Source organism: Lissotriton vulgaris, chromosome 7 (genome assembly GCF_964263255.1).
Source record: "Lissotriton vulgaris chromosome 7, aLisVul1.2, whole genome shotgun sequence".
NCBI classification, from domain to species: Eukaryota; Metazoa; Chordata; class Amphibia; order Caudata; family Salamandridae; genus Lissotriton; species Lissotriton vulgaris.
Window position 1 is genome coordinate 1,654,055,284 of NC_141695.1, and position 21,396 is coordinate 1,654,076,679.

Consider the following 21,396-nt stretch of genomic DNA (forward strand, 5'->3'; position numbering starts at 1 on the left):
TGCGAAAGACATGGCTGATTACGGTGACTCTAACACACAGTGCCGGATTTCCAAATAAGCAAAGTAGGCACCGACCTATGGGCCTCACTTCCTTTTGGTGCCCTGCAACAACGGATCAAAATGATATTGATTTGATCTTGAAAGAAAATTACAATCAAGCTTTCTTAAATATTGTTTCCAAAAGATAGAAAAAATGAATCAACTTAAAGAAACGAAAACTTCACATTAAAGACTCTACAGAGAAAATATTGTGTTAATGTAATGTACCCAATAACAACCTAAAGTACATAAACCAGAGACATCAGGTTCACGTAACAGTTTGTCTCTTAAAAGCTCATCTTCTGGCAGCTGTCAGTTTGTAAAACAAAAACTGGTGCATTGGGTATTAGGAGATAATCTGCGATATGGGCCCCTGAAATTTCAACTGCCTAGGGTCCTCCACAAGGTTTAATCCGGCACTGCTAACATAACATGTACAACCTCACTCACGCCTTGGCATAGTACTGTAATAAAGGTGGTCTTTGGATGCATTAGGCATAGAGAGATAAATAAAGAGCATGACACTTCATTTCTCCCAGACAACACTGCAATGATGGATACCGCTTGTCCCGGTTGCCTTTTTGGCTATACTCGTGGCCACACCCCCTCCTCTGATAGGGCCATTCTAATAAAAACTTATTTGGTCACTTACTACCCTACTGCTTTGGTGCGCTTTCAGCGTCTTGATGCTGCTGAACCCTTTAGTTGAAGCCCACGGGGAAGGAGGGGGGTCATGTTCAACACATTTGCACAAGACAAACTCATTGCCCTTTTCAAGTTCCTTCCTGTCTTTCCCACAGCTGTGTGCTTGTTAGCACCTTGCCACACCCTTCTAGGAACACATTCTATCCAAATGATGTACATACCGCCCATAGAAACCGCAACTAATTTTCCTTCATCTCCTTCAACAATGTGAGGCCCAACAGCTGGACAAGATCACTTTCACCCAGCACCCCCTGCCCACTAACAGATCTGTCAATAATGCCAGCTACCCCATTTCATCCCACTCTTTACCAACCATCATACTTCATGTCTCAGAATTCCTGAAGTGTCGCCATTTAGGTGATTCTCAGCATATTTTAGAGTCCAACGGACCAAAGGATGTCCCACAATCCAAGTAACAGTTGAAGTAAATGACTAATGCAGACTAGAGAAAGGAAGACTTTTATTAGCAAAGCACACACACACCATGTCAGCTCTGAAAAATCAAACCATCGACTGTAAGAATTAAAATCCATAGAATCTTAGAACTGTATATAAGGAATGTGGATAAAGGTGTGCATCAGCCAACAGTGCTGAACGGCACATGGTGAATAAACACAATGACATACTTCAACAATCTTGCGTGATCCATGGTCCTGCATAAAACCTACACAAAAAACAGAAAAACATGAACAATCATGAATCCAGACTTATAACCCAATCCCATTCCTTAATGTGCCTATCACAGCACATCGACCATCAGATATGGGACAGGATTATGATATGGCATTTTAGATCCAAATTAGAGTGAACCGGTTGTAGAGCTTTCTCAGGGATTGCTCCAAAGATTAGGAACTCCTTACCTCCAGTAGTGCGTGGAATCACTTCCCTTACCACATTAAAAAAAGAAGTAAAAATACTTCTAATAAACAAATTCATGCCCTAAGTTTTAAATTCTAGGATGTCACTGAGTCATCTTTATGATCGAATACCATTGCCTATCTCAGGTGGAATGGATGAGTCTATTTTTTGTAAGACTAATATCACAGCCGTTATTTTTCAATAACTGTTTGTAGTGTAAAGTTTAGCTGGTGGTGGGTCCCTCTCAGTGTTATCTATACACATTATATCCACTGTGCTTCGATTGTGGTTATAATACGTATGTTTGCTAGCACAATCACCTAATGTTCATTAACTGCCTATTGTACTACGTCCTGCTGTTTCACGGTCCTCTATGTTTGATATTCTTATATTTTATATTTCTTTTGTATGAATTGACACTTTTGAATGTATGTGTAACACCTCATCCATTTATGTTCTTATACTGTAAAGCGCTCTGATACCCTCGGAGGTCACGTTCGCGCTATTTAAAACTTTATAAATCTCCTGATCTTCTGGATCGCCTCTGGATCGCCTCTGTACCCTCACCCAGCCTTGCTCCCTCAGAAGCAGTTGCAATCGAGTGTGAGCCCAAACCCTCCGCTTCTACCCCAAAAAGGCCTAGGAATTCCCCAAACATCCAATAGCTACCAGTAGCTATCTTTGAACCACCCGCAAAGCAAAACACTTCATACCCAATGCTGCCTGGCGTCTTTAAATATTTCTGTCAAAGCAGCACTGGATAGATCTCAATATTCAACCTCGGATTCAATAAAACTCTCCGACCTATCCCTTCTGGTCAGTTTATGACCTTCTCAATCAGATCTTCCGAACACTATCCTTCATCAACACTTCCTGAAGCTTCACTTCTGGCCTATCACTTGAGCCCAATAAATCCAACACGTGAAAAGCACCATAAAACATCTACTACATACATAATATACACATTTCTGCTTTATATTTGCTCCAAAAATAATGCGGTAATACCCAAAGCAACTGTTGCACAATTACAAATGTGACCGGCTCCTGTAGGCTTACATTTTTTACATTCAGTTTCGCCCAACCGGCTACTACTCTTTTCACCAATTCCCCTGCTGCTGGACCATACACCCACAAAAACTTCCCACCATCTTACCAGCTAAGGCCATTGGTGACAGTACTTTAAACAATCAGATTCAGAACAAATCCTCATTAATCAATTCCACTCTCACACTATCATCATTTTTTCTCTTGCTGTCCATTTCTTCAAATTCTTTCCATGCCTGCAGATAATCTCTTCCTGTGGACATCAAAATATTGTTCAACCAATTCTTACGCTCTCACACCCCGAGCACCCAAATATCCTAGAAAGCTCAGTCTTCCACGCCTCTGCTCCAGGGGCAAAACTCTGAAACCTCTGGCAATAAGAATGAGATAAAGTATCAGCAACCTATTATTCACTCCAGGCATGTCTTGCCCTAAATGCAATGTGAGAAAGCAAACAACCCCACAACCTCAACACCCTTAAGCCTCTTGCCTGCTGCTTGTTAACCCAGCTCACTACTGTCATGTTGTCAACATTAAATATCACCTTCTTGATAGCCAGCTCACCTCCCCAGATCACCAAATCCACCACCAAGGGAAAAAACTCCAGAAACACAATGCTTCTCACCAACCTCAACCTGCGCTCCAGTCACTGCTCAGCACACCACTGAGCAGCCTTGGTAAGTGCCTCGTTCGAAATAAAATGTGCATTCCACATTGTTTCCTTCAGTGACGTAACAAAACTTGAGGGGACCCCCTGCAAAGTAATTGGAGGGGGGGCCCTAATGCTCCAGACACAGTCAGGAGCTTTCAAGAGTTCAGGGGGCACGGCCTGTGCACAGTGCCAGAGGGTCACCGCTTGGAGCTCAAGGCCCCCCGCATCGCGGGTTCTGTGACGGCTATTGTCACGCCACTGGTCTCCTTCTCTGCAACATACATGCTAACTCAATTGAAATTACCGCAAGAATGTGTTGATACTTTCAGATCAGCCCTCATTGCAAGAAATATACTTTTTTTTTTTTTAATCTTTTTTATTTGGAAATCCTTATAAATATTACTTCAGACAAATACAGGCATGGGCCTACAACCCCTAGGGCCGGCCGCTAAACGGAGTCAAGATTTTGCAAAGCAAAAAACAACACAGCGCAGCATCTCCCGGTCCGGAGTCATAGCAAATCGTAAAAGCAGGATTTATATTGAAGCATGTCCGTGAAATATCAGGATTTGAGAGGATTCCATTTTATAATATGGGAATAAGGATCCAATGACATACAATCTAGCAAAGTCTTACTCGGAGCAAGTCGTGCAATAGGATTTTCGCCATCAGTATAAGCATGATTAGAAAGTTGGTTGAGAACGTGAAAATCAGAATATGCAAGCATACAATAACCATGCGCTAACTCAGTGTCCTACCCCTAGGATCAACAAACACTGTGAAAAAACATAAGCGCACATTGCAAGATTCTTTCCAAAAAAGAACAAGACTTAACCCCCATCCGATCAAATATACTTAAGAAAGAAAGAGAATCAGTCAATGTTCATCCTTGGCCAGTTCAGGCAGGAGTAAGCAAACTCCCCAACCCATCAATTCCACAGGCAGACGAGCCTGGTAACCAAACCTGCTTCTTAAGAGCCACTCAAGTGCTTGGCGGAGGCGGCAGAACAGTGACGACATCGATTCTCCAGTAGTCGCTTTCCAATATTAAGAGTACCCAGCGTTGTTGTTTGGTGGCTAGCACATGAGTCGGGAGAACAAAAAGAATCTCAGTCGTGCAAATCCGGCCGGCGAGCTCACTGTCCACAAAATCCAGCACTTTGCGACCCAGGGGGATCTCGGTGTCCAATGACTGAGCGTAGCCGGGTGCCCGACCTGTCATACTTCCATCTGCGCCCCCATGTCCATTTCAGGAGCAATAGACACCAGTGAGTCATTGAGGGCCAACAGTCTACGGCTCAGGAAGAAGTGAACATCATTGATAGCCAGAAGGGCATCTCCTAGTGTGTGCTCCCTTTCTCCGCTGTCGGCGGTCGCAATGCTCCTCGCCCCTGGGGACCCCCCGGACAGGAAAGTGCACATCGTATCAGGCATCCGGGGTCTTATAGTCTCCTAGCAGTATATGTTAGGGTTGGAGCGGAACACTTCAAAGCGCACAGTAGTACAGTACCACCAACCTCTTGCAAACCATGCCTAGGAGAAAAATCCATATTCCGACACCGGCCACGGCCGACGGACGGTCACACTGAGGGCCAGGTCACCCCGGGCAATCCACCAAAGAAGACCAATGCGGGCGGCAAAACTGTCATTGGTTCCCGGGACACCCACTGCAGGGAAAATCAGCCAAATGTGCGTTATGAGGTCCGGGGCACTTGCATCATACTCCGCTTGTGTCCGCCAGTAAAATCGTCGAACTGCGGCGTCCGTCGGGGTCCACCGGTCCTCCCTGCCCGGCCGCGGCCGCTGTTGTTCAACTCCTCTCCAGCCACGTCACAACTCGAGGTCCCGGATTACAACAGGGACAGGCCTCAATCTTCGCATCGACGTTTCTCGGTCATCCGAGGCGACCGCGAACTCGGAGTTACACGGTCAGGCACCGTGCCACCTCAGCTGTGCGGGGGCATGGTTTAGATGCAGGATCAATGTCAGGATGCTAGGGAGGGAGAGGGCGAGCGGCGGAGCCGGGCTCCTAGGCTGCCATTTTGGACTCCGTCTTGCAAGAAATATACTTATCCTATGCTCCATCAATACAGCTCCAGGCATGGCTAAACCTAACCTCCTGCAAAAGGTTCCCTATTCTTCATTACACTATACACAAAATGAAGGTGACTATACAGGCTCTGTGTGCAGCCGCAACCTCCGGACTCAGCAAGCCTCATCGAACAACCACACAATCTCTTGCATCTTTTCACCCGGCAGCCTCAACTCCATCAAGTCCAGCTCAATCCCTAAAAAAATCAATCAGAATTGTTCAAGCACCTTCAGTCTTGTTGGGTACCAATTGCATCCCGAATTCTTCAGCCAATTCCTGAAAAATTTCCAAAACTCTACTGCAGTCACATGAACGCTTTTTTGCTCACAACCAGAAAACATCCAGATAGCGCATCTCAAATTAAAACCAGCCTTGACTGACAAAGCCCATTGCAAAAACGTGCTAAATCATTCAAATTAAAAACAAGATATTCAACAACCCATGGTGGGTATGAGGTGAGGGGGAATCAAATCTTGGTTGATATTTTCCAACAAACACACAAAATGTGATGGTTGGAATAGTTGCAATATGTCAATCACTGGCAATGGTCCAGGTCTCCCTGAACTTGAACAAAAATAACCAAAGACCTATTTCACCCTGATTGGGGTTCGTCAGTCGAGTGTAACTTGGTTTCAGTGATGCAGTGAGCACGAGTCCCATTTCTGGACATGCCCTTGTCTCTTGGGGGCAGTTCCTGGCATGGCAGTTCGGGCTGAACCTTCTATTGGAACAAGGTCAACACAGTTTTGCATATGGCTGAGGTGGCATGATGGGCAAAAAAATATAGGTTGGAATGCTACTCTGAGAAATTACCAGTGGATAGGCTTATTGCAAGCCTTCTTCCCATCACCTTTTGTGTGTTTGGTATTCAGCAACCAGGTGCTTCATTTGAGCTGGTGGTTTCCGGAGCTCAGCACTGGCACTTAATTATCAACACTGGTGCTTGAGCACACATTCTTTTTTTGTTGGGTACAGAGAGATTAAGTGATTCACCCACATTCACTGGATGTTGAGCCGATGCAGAGACTCAAACCTGGTCCCCCAATGCCAAAGTCTGCATCCCCATCCACATCCCCTCCCTACTTGTAGGATTTGTTGGTTCTGTGGTAGACAGTCTAACAGTAGAAATGGGCTGGTCGAAGCTGCCTCCTGACGAGAGCCCCAACACTTCTCTTTTTACAAATTAACCACTGAAGCAACCCTGAAATACAGCATCACTGGTAGCAGGCCCCTGAGAAAAGTTTTGCCCTCTGAACTTTCTTTTAAACAACTAAAGTACAGGTTTCCATCCATCATTTTCAATATATTAACTGTTGGAGGCTTCTCTGTTTTTCTTGTTTCATTTCCCATGTGTCTTTTACTCTGAATCTACAATTTGTTGTCTCACACTTTGCTGTGTTTTTTGATTCTGGGGTGGAGTGATGAATTAGGGAACCGAGAAATGTCATAACAAGAACTGACTGGCCTCTGAAAAGCCAGCAGGACTGAGACAGAATCAGTTACACATGTCAGATTTTGCTTGTCTGGAAATCTTCCCCACTGGCCTCTGTACCATTCTCTCCTGTTCTTGACATCCGTACTCCCTCTTTCAATAAAACTAAGCCTGGGCGGAGTTCGTGGAGTTCCATGCAAAAAAAACCTCTGAGGCTCAGCAAGCAGCGCAGTTTCTTTAAATAAATGCAGTTTGCAGTGATTTTCAGTGCCAGGTGCTTGTCCGCATTGTGCAATCACCGCGAATGGCACCATGCACTGCGCAAGCGGGTGCTGCTTCCTTTCTGCCACTCAAGTAGATTTTTACTTGGGCGGCAGCTTTCTCTTCGCAAATGGACGGTTTCTCAACACGAGTGGTCGCAAGCAAGCGCGACCACTCGCAATGAAAAATCTGACCGCCCGCGTGGAGAAATCTTGCCAGAAGGTTGATTTTCTACACTTGCGCTCGCCAACTTGATGTTGACGGTCGTGAACGAGGAAAAATCTCGCCAGGAGGTGGATTTTCCTCGCTTGAGCTCGTCAACTTGACGTTGATGGACGCAGGCGAGGGAAAAAACTCTGCGAGCTCCGCATAACACAAGTGCAGAAAACTCCACAAGCAGAACGGAGTTCACAGCCAAGACTTAAATAAAACATCCCATGCTTTTTAAAAAGAATATCACATTGGATCTGGACTTAGAGCCCACCCTCACGGGGCATGCGCATGCCCTTCTGCTTGGTATTACAGGCTGTATGTGGGACTTAGAGGAAAGTTTAAAGCAAAGGTGGGGGGGGCATTTCAAGACCCTCGACAGTGAAGTTAACTTTATGGTAGCAGCTTTGAGAGCCTGTCTGACCCTCACTCTTTAATGCAATGATGTGTGCGAGAAAGGCAGATGAGATGATAATGTTTTATTTTATTAATGCTTCTTACAGAGAAATCCAGACACCTTGACGAATTCAGCAAACACCTCAGATCAAACGGCGAAGGCTGCAGAATTGGGCCAAACCGAACTTAACTCGGCGACCAGACATTGCAGGTCCAAAAAATTGGAAATCACCAAAAACGGGTAAGAATTCATGCATAAATGATTATCATACAGAACACTAGTACATTTAAAAGACACCTCTTTGAGAACACTGCCACTTTTGCTTTTAGTAAGAATCTCAGTTAAGATGGGAATCTACAGGTGTATTAACAGACTCTCACTCCCTTAGCCCTTGATCCTCCTGAAATTTTACTATTGCCTCTCTCGCTATTAAAGGGAAAGGACAACCTCTTCTGGCTGCCTAGAACGGTCTCGAAGAGCTGCAAAACCCTTTTGGCCCATTAATGGTTTCGTCCATTCAGCTCCGTCTTAACAGCATGATAGGCCCCCGGGCAAAGAATTGTATTGGGCTCTGCCTACTCAACCACTCATAAGAATTAAAATGTTTAATGGAAAATTTGCGTTAAATTCGGATCTGCAGGGGGGGGCCTATGCTTGTTGGGCCCCCGGGCAACTGCCCAGCGTGCCTATGTGTTAAGAGGGGGCTGCGCTCATCTCCATGTATCCTAGTATAGTGCAGTGTCATTTACCATCTTGTGCTCCAGGTTTCTCCTCCTTGCCTCCACTGGGCCCCAGTCCTCCTACCACTGAGCTGTCAGGGTGGAAGTCTAGACTGCCAATCGCAAGGTGGGAGGTTCACAGTGGTTCTGAGGGTGAAACTCCATGTGATAAGCTTCTGTAACCCCTGCTTCTGCCTCAGGGCTCAATCCTGGTTGACTTTGGCTTGTTTGGCTCCACTCACCTGCTCTTTGTCACCATGGTCTGCACATACAGCACAGCTACCACTATGAAGGACAAGGCCACAGTGACAAGCAACTTGATGGCAGTTGAGGTTCCACTTGTGTTTTCTGACAGATAGAGCCCTTTCTTGATAGCTGATAGGGCTCCCTTAGCAGTGTGTGACAACTAGCGCCTTAGCGTTATCAGCGTCTGTTGACGGCACAAGGGTCTCCACAACCATTCTCTCAACTAGTGCTGTAATGTCACAAGGGTCTCTGTTGGCAGCATGTAATGCTTTGTTCACACTCCATGACAGCTAGGGCCCTAGTGTACAAGCCTCAGTTGGTGGAGTACACAACATCACTCTGACAGGCAGTGCCTTCTCGTATAGGCCTCTCTTGACGGAACATGATCTTTCTCTGACGGATAGGTCCTAGGGTACAAGGGTCAGCAGACAGCATGTAAGGCTCCACTAACACTGACAGATAGTGGCAGATTACCAAAGAGGCAAAGTAGGCACCAGCCAATGGCCCCACTCTTTTTTGGTGCCCTGAGACAACGAATCAAAATAATATTGATTTGATCTTGAAAGATATTTACAATCAAGCTTTCTTAAATATTGCTTCCAAAAGATAGAAAAAAAATGAATCAACTCAAACTCAAAGAAACAAAAACTTTACATTAAAGACCCTATAGAGAAAATACTGTATCAATGTAATGTACCCATTAATAACTTAAATGACTTAAACCAGAGACATCTGATTCACATAACAGTTTGTCTCTTAAAAGCCTATTTTCTGGCAGCTGTCAGTTTGTTAAAAAAATCCGGTGCATTGGGTATTAGGAGATAATTTGCGAGGGACCCCCGAAATGTTGACTGCCTGGGGGCCACCACAGGGTTTAATCCGGCACTGCTGACAGATAGCACCCTAATGTATAAATTCTCTGTTGGCACAGCGGGCACTATTGCCCAGATTGGCAGGCCTCGGTATTGCACACATGGGTTGATGTCAGATCGCTGAGCTGTGTGGTTTCCCATCATGCCTGGCCCACAGAGCAGTTTTCAGGCTTCGCCAGGTGTCACCTTCGTGGGTGGAATAGCCAGTGATGTTTGTGTGTCATTTAAGGGCACATGCTGTTTCAATTTCCTGGCGTTTGTAGCATGATTGAGAAATCTAATACTGGCTGGCTGCTTGCTGAGTCATTGCTGACTCACTGCCCTTGCCTTGGTGATGTGTGTGTGTTATGCCGCTGACGGGAAGCCTGCACTTTGGGTTTTATGTGTGTGGTTTGGCATGTGCTGCCAGGTACAGATCCGCTTTTCTCCAATGACATAGACAGTTTAGTGCTATGTTTTTTACTAGGTGCTTCTTTATCTGGTAGATGGTAGTCTGACGCTCTTACCCTTTGGCATGTTTATGTGGCTTAGGCCCATATGTATTAAAGCATTTCCCATAGACACAGATTGTGAAAAACCCTTTGATTCATCTTTAGTATATGGGTTTGTCTTATTTCGGTTCGCATCATATTAACTCTATTGTTTACAACAATTCATCACAATGGGATACTCTCTAGTATGTCTTTTCTATGCCTTTTTTCTGACTGTTCATCATTTCATGAGCTGTACCACCTCCCTATGGTGTCCCCCCTACATGTACCCCCCACTGGGGCTAATCCTGTTCGAGTCTCGGTGTTGGCGCAACATCCTGTGATTCTATGCAAATCACTGAGGGGCAGATTTACAAGCCCCTTGCTACACTTTTGCGCAGTGGTTGCGTCACTTTTGTGATGCAGCAGCAGCGTAAAAAATTCAGCCAATTTACAATGTGACGCATCTAGGGTAATGCGTCACGTTGTAAAGCCCTGCGTCACATTATACCTCATCAGTTTTATTGTATGGAGTGTGGGCGTTCCCACGCAGGAAAGCCTTGTAAAAGTGACGCAGTGAAATCTTGCAGATTTCACTGCGTCACTTCTAGGATAACACTGCGTCAAAACCTTAAGCCTGCTTGAAGCAGGCATAAGGAGAGACGCAGTGTAGTGAGAATAGGCCTCAAAATGTATTCCTGGAGTTCCGTCGTGCTTGCGACACGACTCCAGCAATGCATGACTTTTGGGCCAACAGATGCGTCAGAATTTCTGACGCATCTGTCAATCCTCGCGCCATAGTGCGCCGTATTGTAAATACGGCGCGCCCATTGTGGTTCAAGGATAGCTCTACAGATGCATCAGTTTCTTGTAAATCTGCCTTAAAATCTCCCCGTGCCCATTGACAGCACCTGGATACCCTCAAAGGTGATAAGCGGCGCTTTAGAAATCTACAAACGTAGCTCCGTCGCTCAACAGCAAGATTTGCACTTTAGAAATACAAAAAACATACATACACATGTTGATCATTGTCGAAGGCTCCAGTGCAGTCAAGCTACCCTTCAGTGGTGTCATTGCAGGCGAGATGTTGTCGGTGCAGCGACTGGGGCCGTCATTAGGAGTGATCTCTTATTTCCAGTGGGGCCAGTACCACAAGTCATCTTCCCCATCAGAATTATGAGATCGGCGGTGTTTCAGCAAATCTGTTTATTTTCACCTGGATATTTTGGCTGTGGAAAGCAGCCAAAATTGCTTTGTGAAAATATTGGCAAAATGAGGAATTACTGAGGAATCAGAAGCTGAATTGAGAGTTCCAAAAGGAATTCCTAATTTCTAAGAAACCCCCAGGATCCCACTTGTAATGGCCTGGTTTTTCCAACCTCCTAGAGTTGCCAATAGCACTCAGAGTTATCCACTGGTATTGGTAACTCTGAGGTTGGGCCACTTCATAATGAGCCATTAATTAAAATGAGGTATCCCTGTGTCCCTCAGAACCTGGGTGTGTAATATTATATAGCTACAATGGGTCCTGTTGGGGAAAAGGGAGAGATTTCTTTAATTGTTCATTATTTTGTCCTATAACTTGGACACATCCATAAATGATTGCAGACACGCAGGAGTGTGTTTTGGCTTTGTATATTCTCATTCATACAACGAAGTATACAGAAATAAAAATTGGAACAAGACTGGCTAATAAAGTAACATGCAAGTGAAATGATCCCGTGGTGTGATGAAGTGAAAACACATACATTGAACATTAAAATAAAATGCTATTAAACACTACAATTGGTATGTTTTCCATTTTGTTCCATTTACTTCTGTATGGTCATGGCTTTTTAGGTCGAGCCTGGGTAGCGCATGAGCTGGTCTGCGAGGTATGCTGTTTTGAGGTACGGTATAGAAGCTCCACCCATTTACCGCCCATCTTTTCAATTGGCTCCTGTTACTGTCCTTGTGAAATCGTTGCTTTTCATTTGTGTATGGTTTATTAGTCCCTCCTTGGTATCCCCTTGACTGCATACGTGACCTCCCATAATGACTGGATTTTTTACTGGTGTTGTTACACAGCCAGCTTTATAAGTCGGTGAGCACCAGGGGCGGATTGGCAAGGCGGGCATTCGGGAATGGGCCGAAGGGCCGGTGCCTCAGTGCCCTCTGTGGGCCGTTTTTTTTCTCCCCTGTCCCAGTCCACAGAGAGTGGACTAGGAAAGGGGAGAAAAAAAATGGCCCACAGAGTGCACGAGACAGAGACTGAGGAAATTAAAGCAGCCTCGCTGTGCGGCCAGACAGCGATTGTCAGCTGTGGCCTCTCCTTCACCCCTGCCCTGCCAAGCAATCAGGCTGAGGCTGGGCAGGGGAGGGGTGATTGTTTGCAAGAATCGGCCTCCCTGGGGGCCAGGTGTTTCTCAGGCCTTTGAGCCATTTTCACCTTGGCCCCCCTGGGGCCCATGCAGCCCAGAAACGGCGTTAGTCTTAGCACCTCGCCCACAGCCCTTCACATTCATGGCATAGTGGACGAGGAAGAATGGGTCTTGCTGTGGGGGCCAGGTGATGTTTGGAATTTTTTTATTTTATTTATTTATTTATGCGATTTTATACAGCGCAAACTTTACCCGAAGGTGTCAGAGCGCTTCACACAAGGAACAGCAATAATACATGAGGAGAAAAATTACAAGTGGACAAATTACAAAAGCAAACGTTAAGTTACATGAATCAAAAGTGACAATAGTGAGCAACCAAAATACATAAGGTAGCAATCGGTACATTACAGGAGGAAAAAGTGATGTGTGTGCAGGTTACAAAAGCGTACAAAGTACAAGTAGAGGTATAATACTGAAATAAATGGCAAACACTCCAGCACAAGAACAAACGTTACGTAGGCAATGGTGGCACTTGTGCAAGTATCTAAAGCAAACAAAAGTGAGAGGTAGCATACAGTGTGATACCAGAGAAAAGTGACGTGTGCAAGTTACAAAAGGGTACCATACACAGGTACAAGGGTAATACTACAGTAAATGGTAAACACTCAAACTGCCAGAACACACTGGGAAGGCACTTCCCATGCACCAGCTTCACCTCAGCCTCCCCCCTGGCTACCTGGCTACCTTGGATGACCCAGAAAGCTGTGTTTTGTGCTCCCCTTCCCAGGACATTATCCCGAGGCCTGGAGGGCTGATTAATTTACTAATTGCAGGGGTCTTACCTCTGTTCATGTGCTCCTGAGCTGAAGGTCTGGGGAGGGCTAAGTAGGTTAGTAATAGCAGGGGCTTTGCTGCTTTTCAGGTGCTCCTGTGCTGGAGGGCTGGAATAATTTTGTGACAGAAAGGGGCCTTGCTATTTTTTTTAGTTGCTCAGCATGTAGGCCATTGGCACCTTTGCCCTGTGTCCTGTGCAAGAACAGTATCCTCCCACTTTCATTCCTTGTCTCTGCAAATAGTGTTTCATGAAAGGGCACGCCCCTTGAATGTGGGCCACGCCCCTTAAATATGGGCCACGCCTCTTGAATGTGGGCCACTTTTTTCATCAGTGCCCGGGCCGAATTGTGATCCCAATCCGACCCTGGTGAGCACTATATATTCTTTTGGGTAAGCCAGCTCTGGCAATCTGTTGCCTCTCGCTCGCACTCCCTCCCATCTTTGCTGCATTTAATCTCTCCCCAGTGCCTTCCCCACACCACTTGTAATGTTGCTTTTCTATTTAAATGCTGCTGTTGCAGTGAACATAGGCTATGGCCCGTTTTGGTCTGACTGAATTATTTATTTTATCAGTTTTATATAATGTTTCTTCACCCAAGTGGTGTCAAAGCGATTAGCCTGCTTACGCATTTATCTCAATCTCAGTCACTGGAAACAATGACATTTCCATTTTTTAAAATGTATTCATACATTCACAATATGTGATGAGAGGAGATGGCTCTAGTTCTAGGTCGCACTATTCATCAGTGAGTGATCTTGTGCATTATAAACGGAGGGCAGTTTAAAAAGAACGTTTGTCTGCTTTAAGCGCTATGTGCATCTGGGAATATTCTTTAAAGTGCTAGGGTTAAGAAAGAAGCAGCTTTTGTGGTTAGTAAGGGCCACCATCCCTAAAGCACTACAACCATTACATTATATATTACATGCTTCCATTGGAGGTAATTCTGTAATAATGGTCACGGCGACAGGGGTCCCTTTGCATTCGGCGCGGTTAAGAAACCAGAAGGATTAATTATTACAGATTTTTTTAGGTCTATGCACTATTGCTGTGGAATTCTACCCCCGGCAGGCTTGAGAGACAGGGGCAGGGCGAGGGGGATGTCATGTTAGTCTATGGTACCAATTTTACTGGCAAGTCCCAGAATAGGCTTATCGCCTGGTATCTTGTGAAGGGGCATCATGGGGGCAGGCTGGGAAATCTAACATGTGCAGGGAGTTGTGAGCTGTGGGGCGGCGAAACAGTGGCATAGGAAGGGGGGTGCTGTGGGTGCGGGCCACCCCGTGTGTCACCCCTAAGGGGGGGTGACAAAATGGCAAAAATATGTGTTTTAAGCATATTTTTGACATTTTGTCAAGCCTGGGGTGACAAGTGTCATCACTGAGGGGGGTGATAAAATGGCAAAAATATGTGTTTTAAACACACATTTTTGCCATTTTATCAAGCCAGGGTTGTCAAGAAATTTTCCGCACCGGGTACCACCTGACCTTGCTACGCCATTGCGGCGAAAGGCTAATGAATGCAAAACCCGGCCTAATTAATGCAGATCTGCAGGGCTGCTTCCCCAGCAGAGACAAAACCTAGTTCCAAAAAAGCAATTTACTGCAGCTGTGTTTTGTTCTTATTGGTAATGAGAACGTAACCATTCTCCCAAGTGCACAGTTATACAGGCTGAGTAATGACATCGGATTTGTGTTTTCATGCCAGCCCTCTGAGCATTTAAGTGTGTGTATTGTGAGCCTTGTAAAACCGACTTTTACCCAACACTGACCAGAACAGCAGTCATCCTGCACTCACAGTCACGCCTCTCACACTCCACTCACATAGGCACATCTCTGACCCTGCACTCAACCAAGCACAATGCCCACCAGGCATGCACACAGGCAGAACCCTCCCTCTGCACAAACACAGGCACAATGTACACCCATGCATTCACACAAGCAAAATGCTCACCCTGGAGTCATACAGGCGCAATGCTCACCAATGCATTCGCAGAGGAACAGTGCTCAATCTACACTTACACACCACATACTACCACTCAACACCACATAAATCAACTCCACCTAATTACATGCTATTCAATACCACATAAATACACCCCACATAAATCTACTCTTTGCCACATAACAATCCACATAAATACACTTCACACTATGCCACATAATTCCACACAACATAATTTCACTCAATGCCACCCAGTTCCATGCCATACTATTCAACTCCACACAAATCCATTCCACACCACATAATTGCACCCCAAACCACATAATTCCACAACACAATTCCACTACACACCACATATATTCAAAACACAACATAACATTCACCATCATACCATAAACTTCAACAGCACACTGCGACACAAAATTAAACTCTTTCATCCAACTCAAAAGGCGATGAGTGCTAGGAGATGTGCGCATTGGTGTGTAATACATGTTAATTACCTAGTACATCCACGCTCAACTTTCAATGGTCCCACTGCCACTGGGCCATTAATCAACAAGAATTCATAACCTATCCTGAATGGAGCGTCTCGGTTCCCAATGTTCACAAATCTATTATACAAGTAATGGTTTTGTACAAATAAAAAGGTTCATAGGCAGTCTTTGATGAATTTCAAACTCTGTGGTTTATTTCAAAAACCTTTCAAATTGTTAGATCAACACGCATAGAAACAAATCAATCAGCCAACGCTTTTCGTCCACACTTGGGCATCATCAGGGCTGTAAATTAAAAAAAACACACAATACTTCAATGAACATATTACTGGTGTTCCTCTTTTTCAAAAACAAAAATTCATCAGTGTCCCCACAATTATTACATTAACACAGTTCTTAAACAGTAATGCCTGCCTATATCCAATCTTTGAATCCTCCTGATTCCAAGGGTATAAAATGCCCTTGACCCAACATAACAATAATTCTATACTGTACACCTGGTGCCCATGACTGCCTCGTGAGAACATATCATACTTGCACATCCCATCTTAATACAATTCATTATAATCACTGTTGATCAGAACACATTCAAATATGTCTTAAAAGTCGTAATACACGTTAGTTATAATTGCAGTTAGTCAGAACCCTTCAATTCCATCTCCCAAAGTCGAATATATTAATAGTCTCCCATCACTCCCCTCCTTCAATGTCAATGGTCCTGTCTGATCCAGTTCACTAATCCACCTCCCAAGCGCCAGTAACCAGTACCCTTAAAATTACTAATACTGAAAACATACCTCCAAATTATGTATTGATAATCTGCTCCGAATTTTCTGTTCCATCCATCCCTTCAAAACAATAAATATATATGTCTATGTGTGCGATAAAAATTAACACACACTTTCATGTCCCAAGCCCATTACAATTGGGCGAGTCTACCCAGGTGTGCTAAACACAGTACAAGCACCCCTCTGTAATGCACAAATTATATATGCAAATGTGCAGTCAACCATGGAACAGGGTTTTTGTTTAGAACCCCCCCTCCTAAAATCCTGGTTGCTTCCCTTCTGAAAGGTATATTAACCAAAACAATCGTACTTTGCCCTGTTTAAGGAATAAAACCGTCCCTCACGTTAAGCAGTTCTGGCGCTGCCCCAAACACAGCAGACCTCCAGTTCCCTGTTCTCACCTGACTAGTAGCGCGTTCAAATCCAGCGCTGAAGGAGCATGAGGGTGTTTGTTTCCCCTCTTGCACTTAAGAGACGCTCTGTATTCTTTCGAAAGGGAAGTACCTATAACTTTATTACCCTTTCCTACAAGGCAATAACGTCTTTTAAATGAACTCCTCTCATAATGGGAATTGTCTGTGTCTCAGACCCATAATAGTGGAGATGGTCATTAACAATCGTTATTGCCTGCAGCTGCGGGCAATAATGCTTATTTAACACTACAAGTACCACTAAATAACTCCTTTCACTAATAAGAGCTCTAATAGGACTGCCCACCATTACTACTATAAGCACACATAGTGCTAGCAATAGTACTGACACTCCTGGGGCTGTTCCTGATGACATATATACATTCTAGTGAGATCAGTACTACAGATCATAGTTCTACGTGTAGCATTTATGTAGAAGTCTTACTACAGGCAAGACTTGAGAACATTCTGGTTAGGAAAGTCATCATCGAATGCCGGCCTGGTTTTAGCACTCAGCATACCTAGCTGAAATCCACTCTGCGGCTGAGAGTTTGACCATGAGAAAAGCCAGGGTTGGGGATGTCAGCTCTGTAGTATCAACACTAGTGGTAATAGCTGCAGTAATAATACCAGCAGGCGTGGCACCAGCGCTAGCACTAGTAGTAGTGTCAAAAATATGGCCCAGAGGTTCAAATGCTGGTAGGGTTCGTAGTGGTAGCAGTAATAGCATTGTAGTAATAATGGTTTGATTCGAAAAGTTTTTTCTGACAATAGTTGCCTCTTAATCCTGACAATGAAGATCTATAGAGTCAGTTAGACCCTGACAGAGGACCTTCCACTCTATTTAGAGAGGGCCACCACTTTGGTGTGAAGGGAGGACAATGAAGGTTTTTTTACATAACGCATACTTCCAAAGCAGGAGTTTATTTTGTTCTAAACAATAAACCAACTGCCCCAACATGCAGTGCTTGTGAGACCTTCTGAATTTTCTCTCCCATGTTCGCCACGCATCGCATCGTGGACATAGCCACGAAACATCATTGAGGATCGCATTGCGTTTAACAGATCAGAGAGACCGTCTCTATGGCTAGACCGTCTTGGGTGTATTGACCAACAGGACAGGGTCTACTGTTTCTGCAGTCAGCTGAGGCTTCGGAGACAGTAGTCAAGTGGTTTCCCTCACCTCTCAATGAACCCACAATTTTGGTTGGGCAGAAGGACCACCCCAGCTTCACGCCGTTCCTCACACTTTGCCAGACTCTACACAATGCTCTTACACCAGAATTGTGAGGATTGAGACAGTCTTAAAGGTCAGGAAAAAGGTTTGTGAATTTCGCCCACAAGAATTACCAGTCCCAGTGTAGTAGTAATAGTAACAACAATGATAGCAGTAGTATTAGCAGTGGTAGTATTAGTTGTAGTAAATTGTATAGTATTAGTAGTAATACTTCTATTATAAGTAGTAGTTTCAGCACTTAAGAGATTTCTCTTGTTACTAATAGTGGACCAATACTAATATTACTACGGTCTGTTGTCGTTGTAGTAGTAGTTGTGGTGCTACTAACAAATATACAGCAGTTGAAGTCACATTACCACTATCCTTAGGCTTGGAAGTAGTGGCATACCGTTGGCATATGATGGTGAAACTGGACAGTATTTCAAGCTATGCATGTCTATAGGGTGGAGAAGAATCACAAAGTTTAGCAAAGTGTCCCTCTTTTGGTAAGAAGATGAAATCAAACGTCTGTGTGAGCTTGTAGGAGTGGGTTACAAATGCCAAGTCTAGTAGTCTCTCGGACGTGCCAAGGAATGATTATCAAACATGTAAACTTGTTCCTGGAAATAAAAAAGTGTAGCCTTTTACTTTTTTTAAACTTTGCTGTTGTTTGGAGTTTCAGACAGTACTTCGGTCCTCCTCTTCTGTACAAAAGACACTTACCATTAAGTCTACAATACGATAGATGAAAAGTGTACTTGAGAGAGAATTGCAGCACAAGTTAAGACGTGGAAACGTAAGGTCACTGTCTGAAGCCAAATACAGCGTCCAAATGTTTGCATATAACTTAAGCAATTCACTATAAGTAGTACAAAATACCTTCCTCAAAAAGTTGCTGAGAGTACCACATAGTAAATCTATTTTTGGGCGACTGGCAAACTAGGCATTAAGCCTGTAAATGAGAGTCTAGAGAATCTCTAGTAAGATTATAGATAAGAACAGAAGAGAAATAATTTGTATCGATATTAGTTCAGCTCCTGCAGAAAGTAGTGGAATATTGTTGACGTCAAATAGCAAGACAGGAAGTGAACTCAGGGGAGCACAAGAAGTGCAGTTTGCAGCTTTGAAAGATCTGCATACTGCATTTCCTCTCCTCAACCGATGTCACTTCCTGCATCAGGATTTCTAGCATTTCATACTATAAAGGGCATACAAAGTAAAATAGGAACAAGCTTACAAATAAGGAAAGAAAAAAGACTTTTTTGTTTGGGGAATTCAGTAGAAATAAAGCAAACTTTAGCTTTGCATTTTGTCAATGTTGCCTTTTATTTTATATAACATTTTAGGTAAGAAATACTATAATTACCCCTTACAAAACATTAGCTAACACACAGTTCATAGCCACCAGAATAATTATCAAAGAGGTAAAGAAAAGGACCCTTTAGTGGAATCAAGAAGAGTCAAGAGCAGATGTGGAGTTGGCAACAAAGTAAGTTAATAATTTCTGCACTCAGTACAGAATGCCATTTGACAGGAAACAACAGGACTATCCACTTTATAGGAAAAACCTCTAAAACAGGAGATTTGGGTCCATTCCAATTTAAAACTGATGATGAGCAGCAATTCCTTGCTACTTGTCGGCCTGCCCACTTTTTTTGAGTTCAAAGAAGCACCATCATATCAGGCCCTAATGTTGCATATGACTTTAGGCTCAGTGACCTGGGTAAGAAGTATTCTACGAAGCAAGCAGAACAACAAATGATATTCTATCTGCCATGCTTGAGTTGGATCTGTGGCAATTGCCTACGCATTCACTGAGTCTGCAATATATCTTTTGCATGCAGGTGCAGAGGCGGCCAAATGCATGGACACACTCGATTCAAAGCCAACAGGCTGCACAAGAAGCTGCTGCTCCCACACAAGATGTCTACCATGCGAAAAAAACATCTTCCAAAGATGCATAATGGCCTTCGGAGGAGCAGGAAGTCCTCGTGTCACGGTAATGGAAAGCACGTTAGTTACATGTGTGTTTCTATTTTCCATAACATATTTTTTCAGGTCAGACTGTTGCAGGGCACCATCGTGCTATACAAAGATGGAACATTCAGACTATATGCAATGTGGATCACTGGCTTAAAGCAGCCTTGGCTGATGGAAGCTTAGCGACAAACACCTGCTGAATTCTGAAAGCCAATATAAATGTATTAACAAACCAACAGGCATATAAAAGATTGAGTCATGCAAACTGTACCAGCATGAAGTGAGTCACAAATAATTCTTTTGTGGCTGAAAAAAAGCATAGGGTGAACTAGGTTAGAAAAGGAGCGCTTCCACCATCTATATGATTGTGAGAAGGCCTGGAAGTGAATATTAAGCGGGAGCCAGTGTTATACGATCAAGGGCTTATTCACAAAGGAACATTTACACGTATTCATTTATTTTTAGAGTTTGGAGAAAATTTACTACTTTTGGCGTTTTCACCATTTCAAGTGAAAACGTACTCCAAAGTGTAGACTTAGTAGATGTATTTAATAAATGCAAATTACATTTGAATTTTAATAATGTTACAGTTATATTTTTTAAATAAGTTAACTTATATTTTCTAAACTAATAAAATATGTTATTTATTTTGCAGACTAAACAAATATATGTACATACACATGGTTTAAAAGTCGAAATAACATTATTTCGTTCGAGGTATTATATTAAGTCCCTACCTCCATTATGTTGTGTAGGAGTGTGTTGCAGTACCCGTGAATGATCTTTTGCGGTGCTAGAGTTCGGTCAAGACTGGGCTAGTGTACATTTAACACTTTTTTGTCCTCTTAGGGCAGTAGTGACTTTAGAAGAGTAGTTTTTGAATAGCAGTGATCTTACTCTTTTGCAGCTGTATTTGTATTAGGATGCCCCTTCCTAAACTCTCCTTACATTTCCTTAAACCCCCCTCTTTATCCCTCCCATTTTGTAGTAGATATTCCCCATTTTTCCACTACTATTACCTGGCTCCTCCCACATGTATTGCTTAGTAGTAAACTTACACCTGCAGAGTATTCCCTACAGAAAAGATAGCAGAGATTGAGGTGAAGATTTCCACCTGGAGGTTGGGGAATTGCATTTTGTAGTAAGTACTACTACTTTACGTGCTACAAAATGTAGTTCCTGAATCTGGATCCTAACTCATTAAACTGGTCAGTGCTGCCCATCTTCAGATTTGCATCATGCTTGTGTGTGCCCGAAGATCATAGGTATACAATCTTTGGGTGGCAGTGGATACATTTTGAAAAGGAAATATTATTCAGATCTTCTTAAGGACAAAAAAACAGAATCCATGCCTTTGACTCAGAACTGGACAGAT

General features: G+C 43.8%; 1 protein-coding gene across 1 annotated transcript in view; it reads left to right on the top strand.

The window, feature by feature from the left end:
* ZNF831 (zinc finger protein 831) overlaps positions 1–21,396 on the top strand; it is a 530,261-nt gene that overhangs the window by 131,443 nt on the left and 377,422 nt on the right. Inside the window, exons 3-4 of the mRNA XM_086932647.1 lie at positions 7,797–7,930; positions 19,886–20,040. Coding sequence (XP_086788773.1) covers positions 7,797–7,930; positions 19,886–20,040 — 289 coding nt within the window. The remainder of the gene's footprint in view (positions 1–7,796; positions 7,931–19,885; positions 20,041–21,396) is intronic.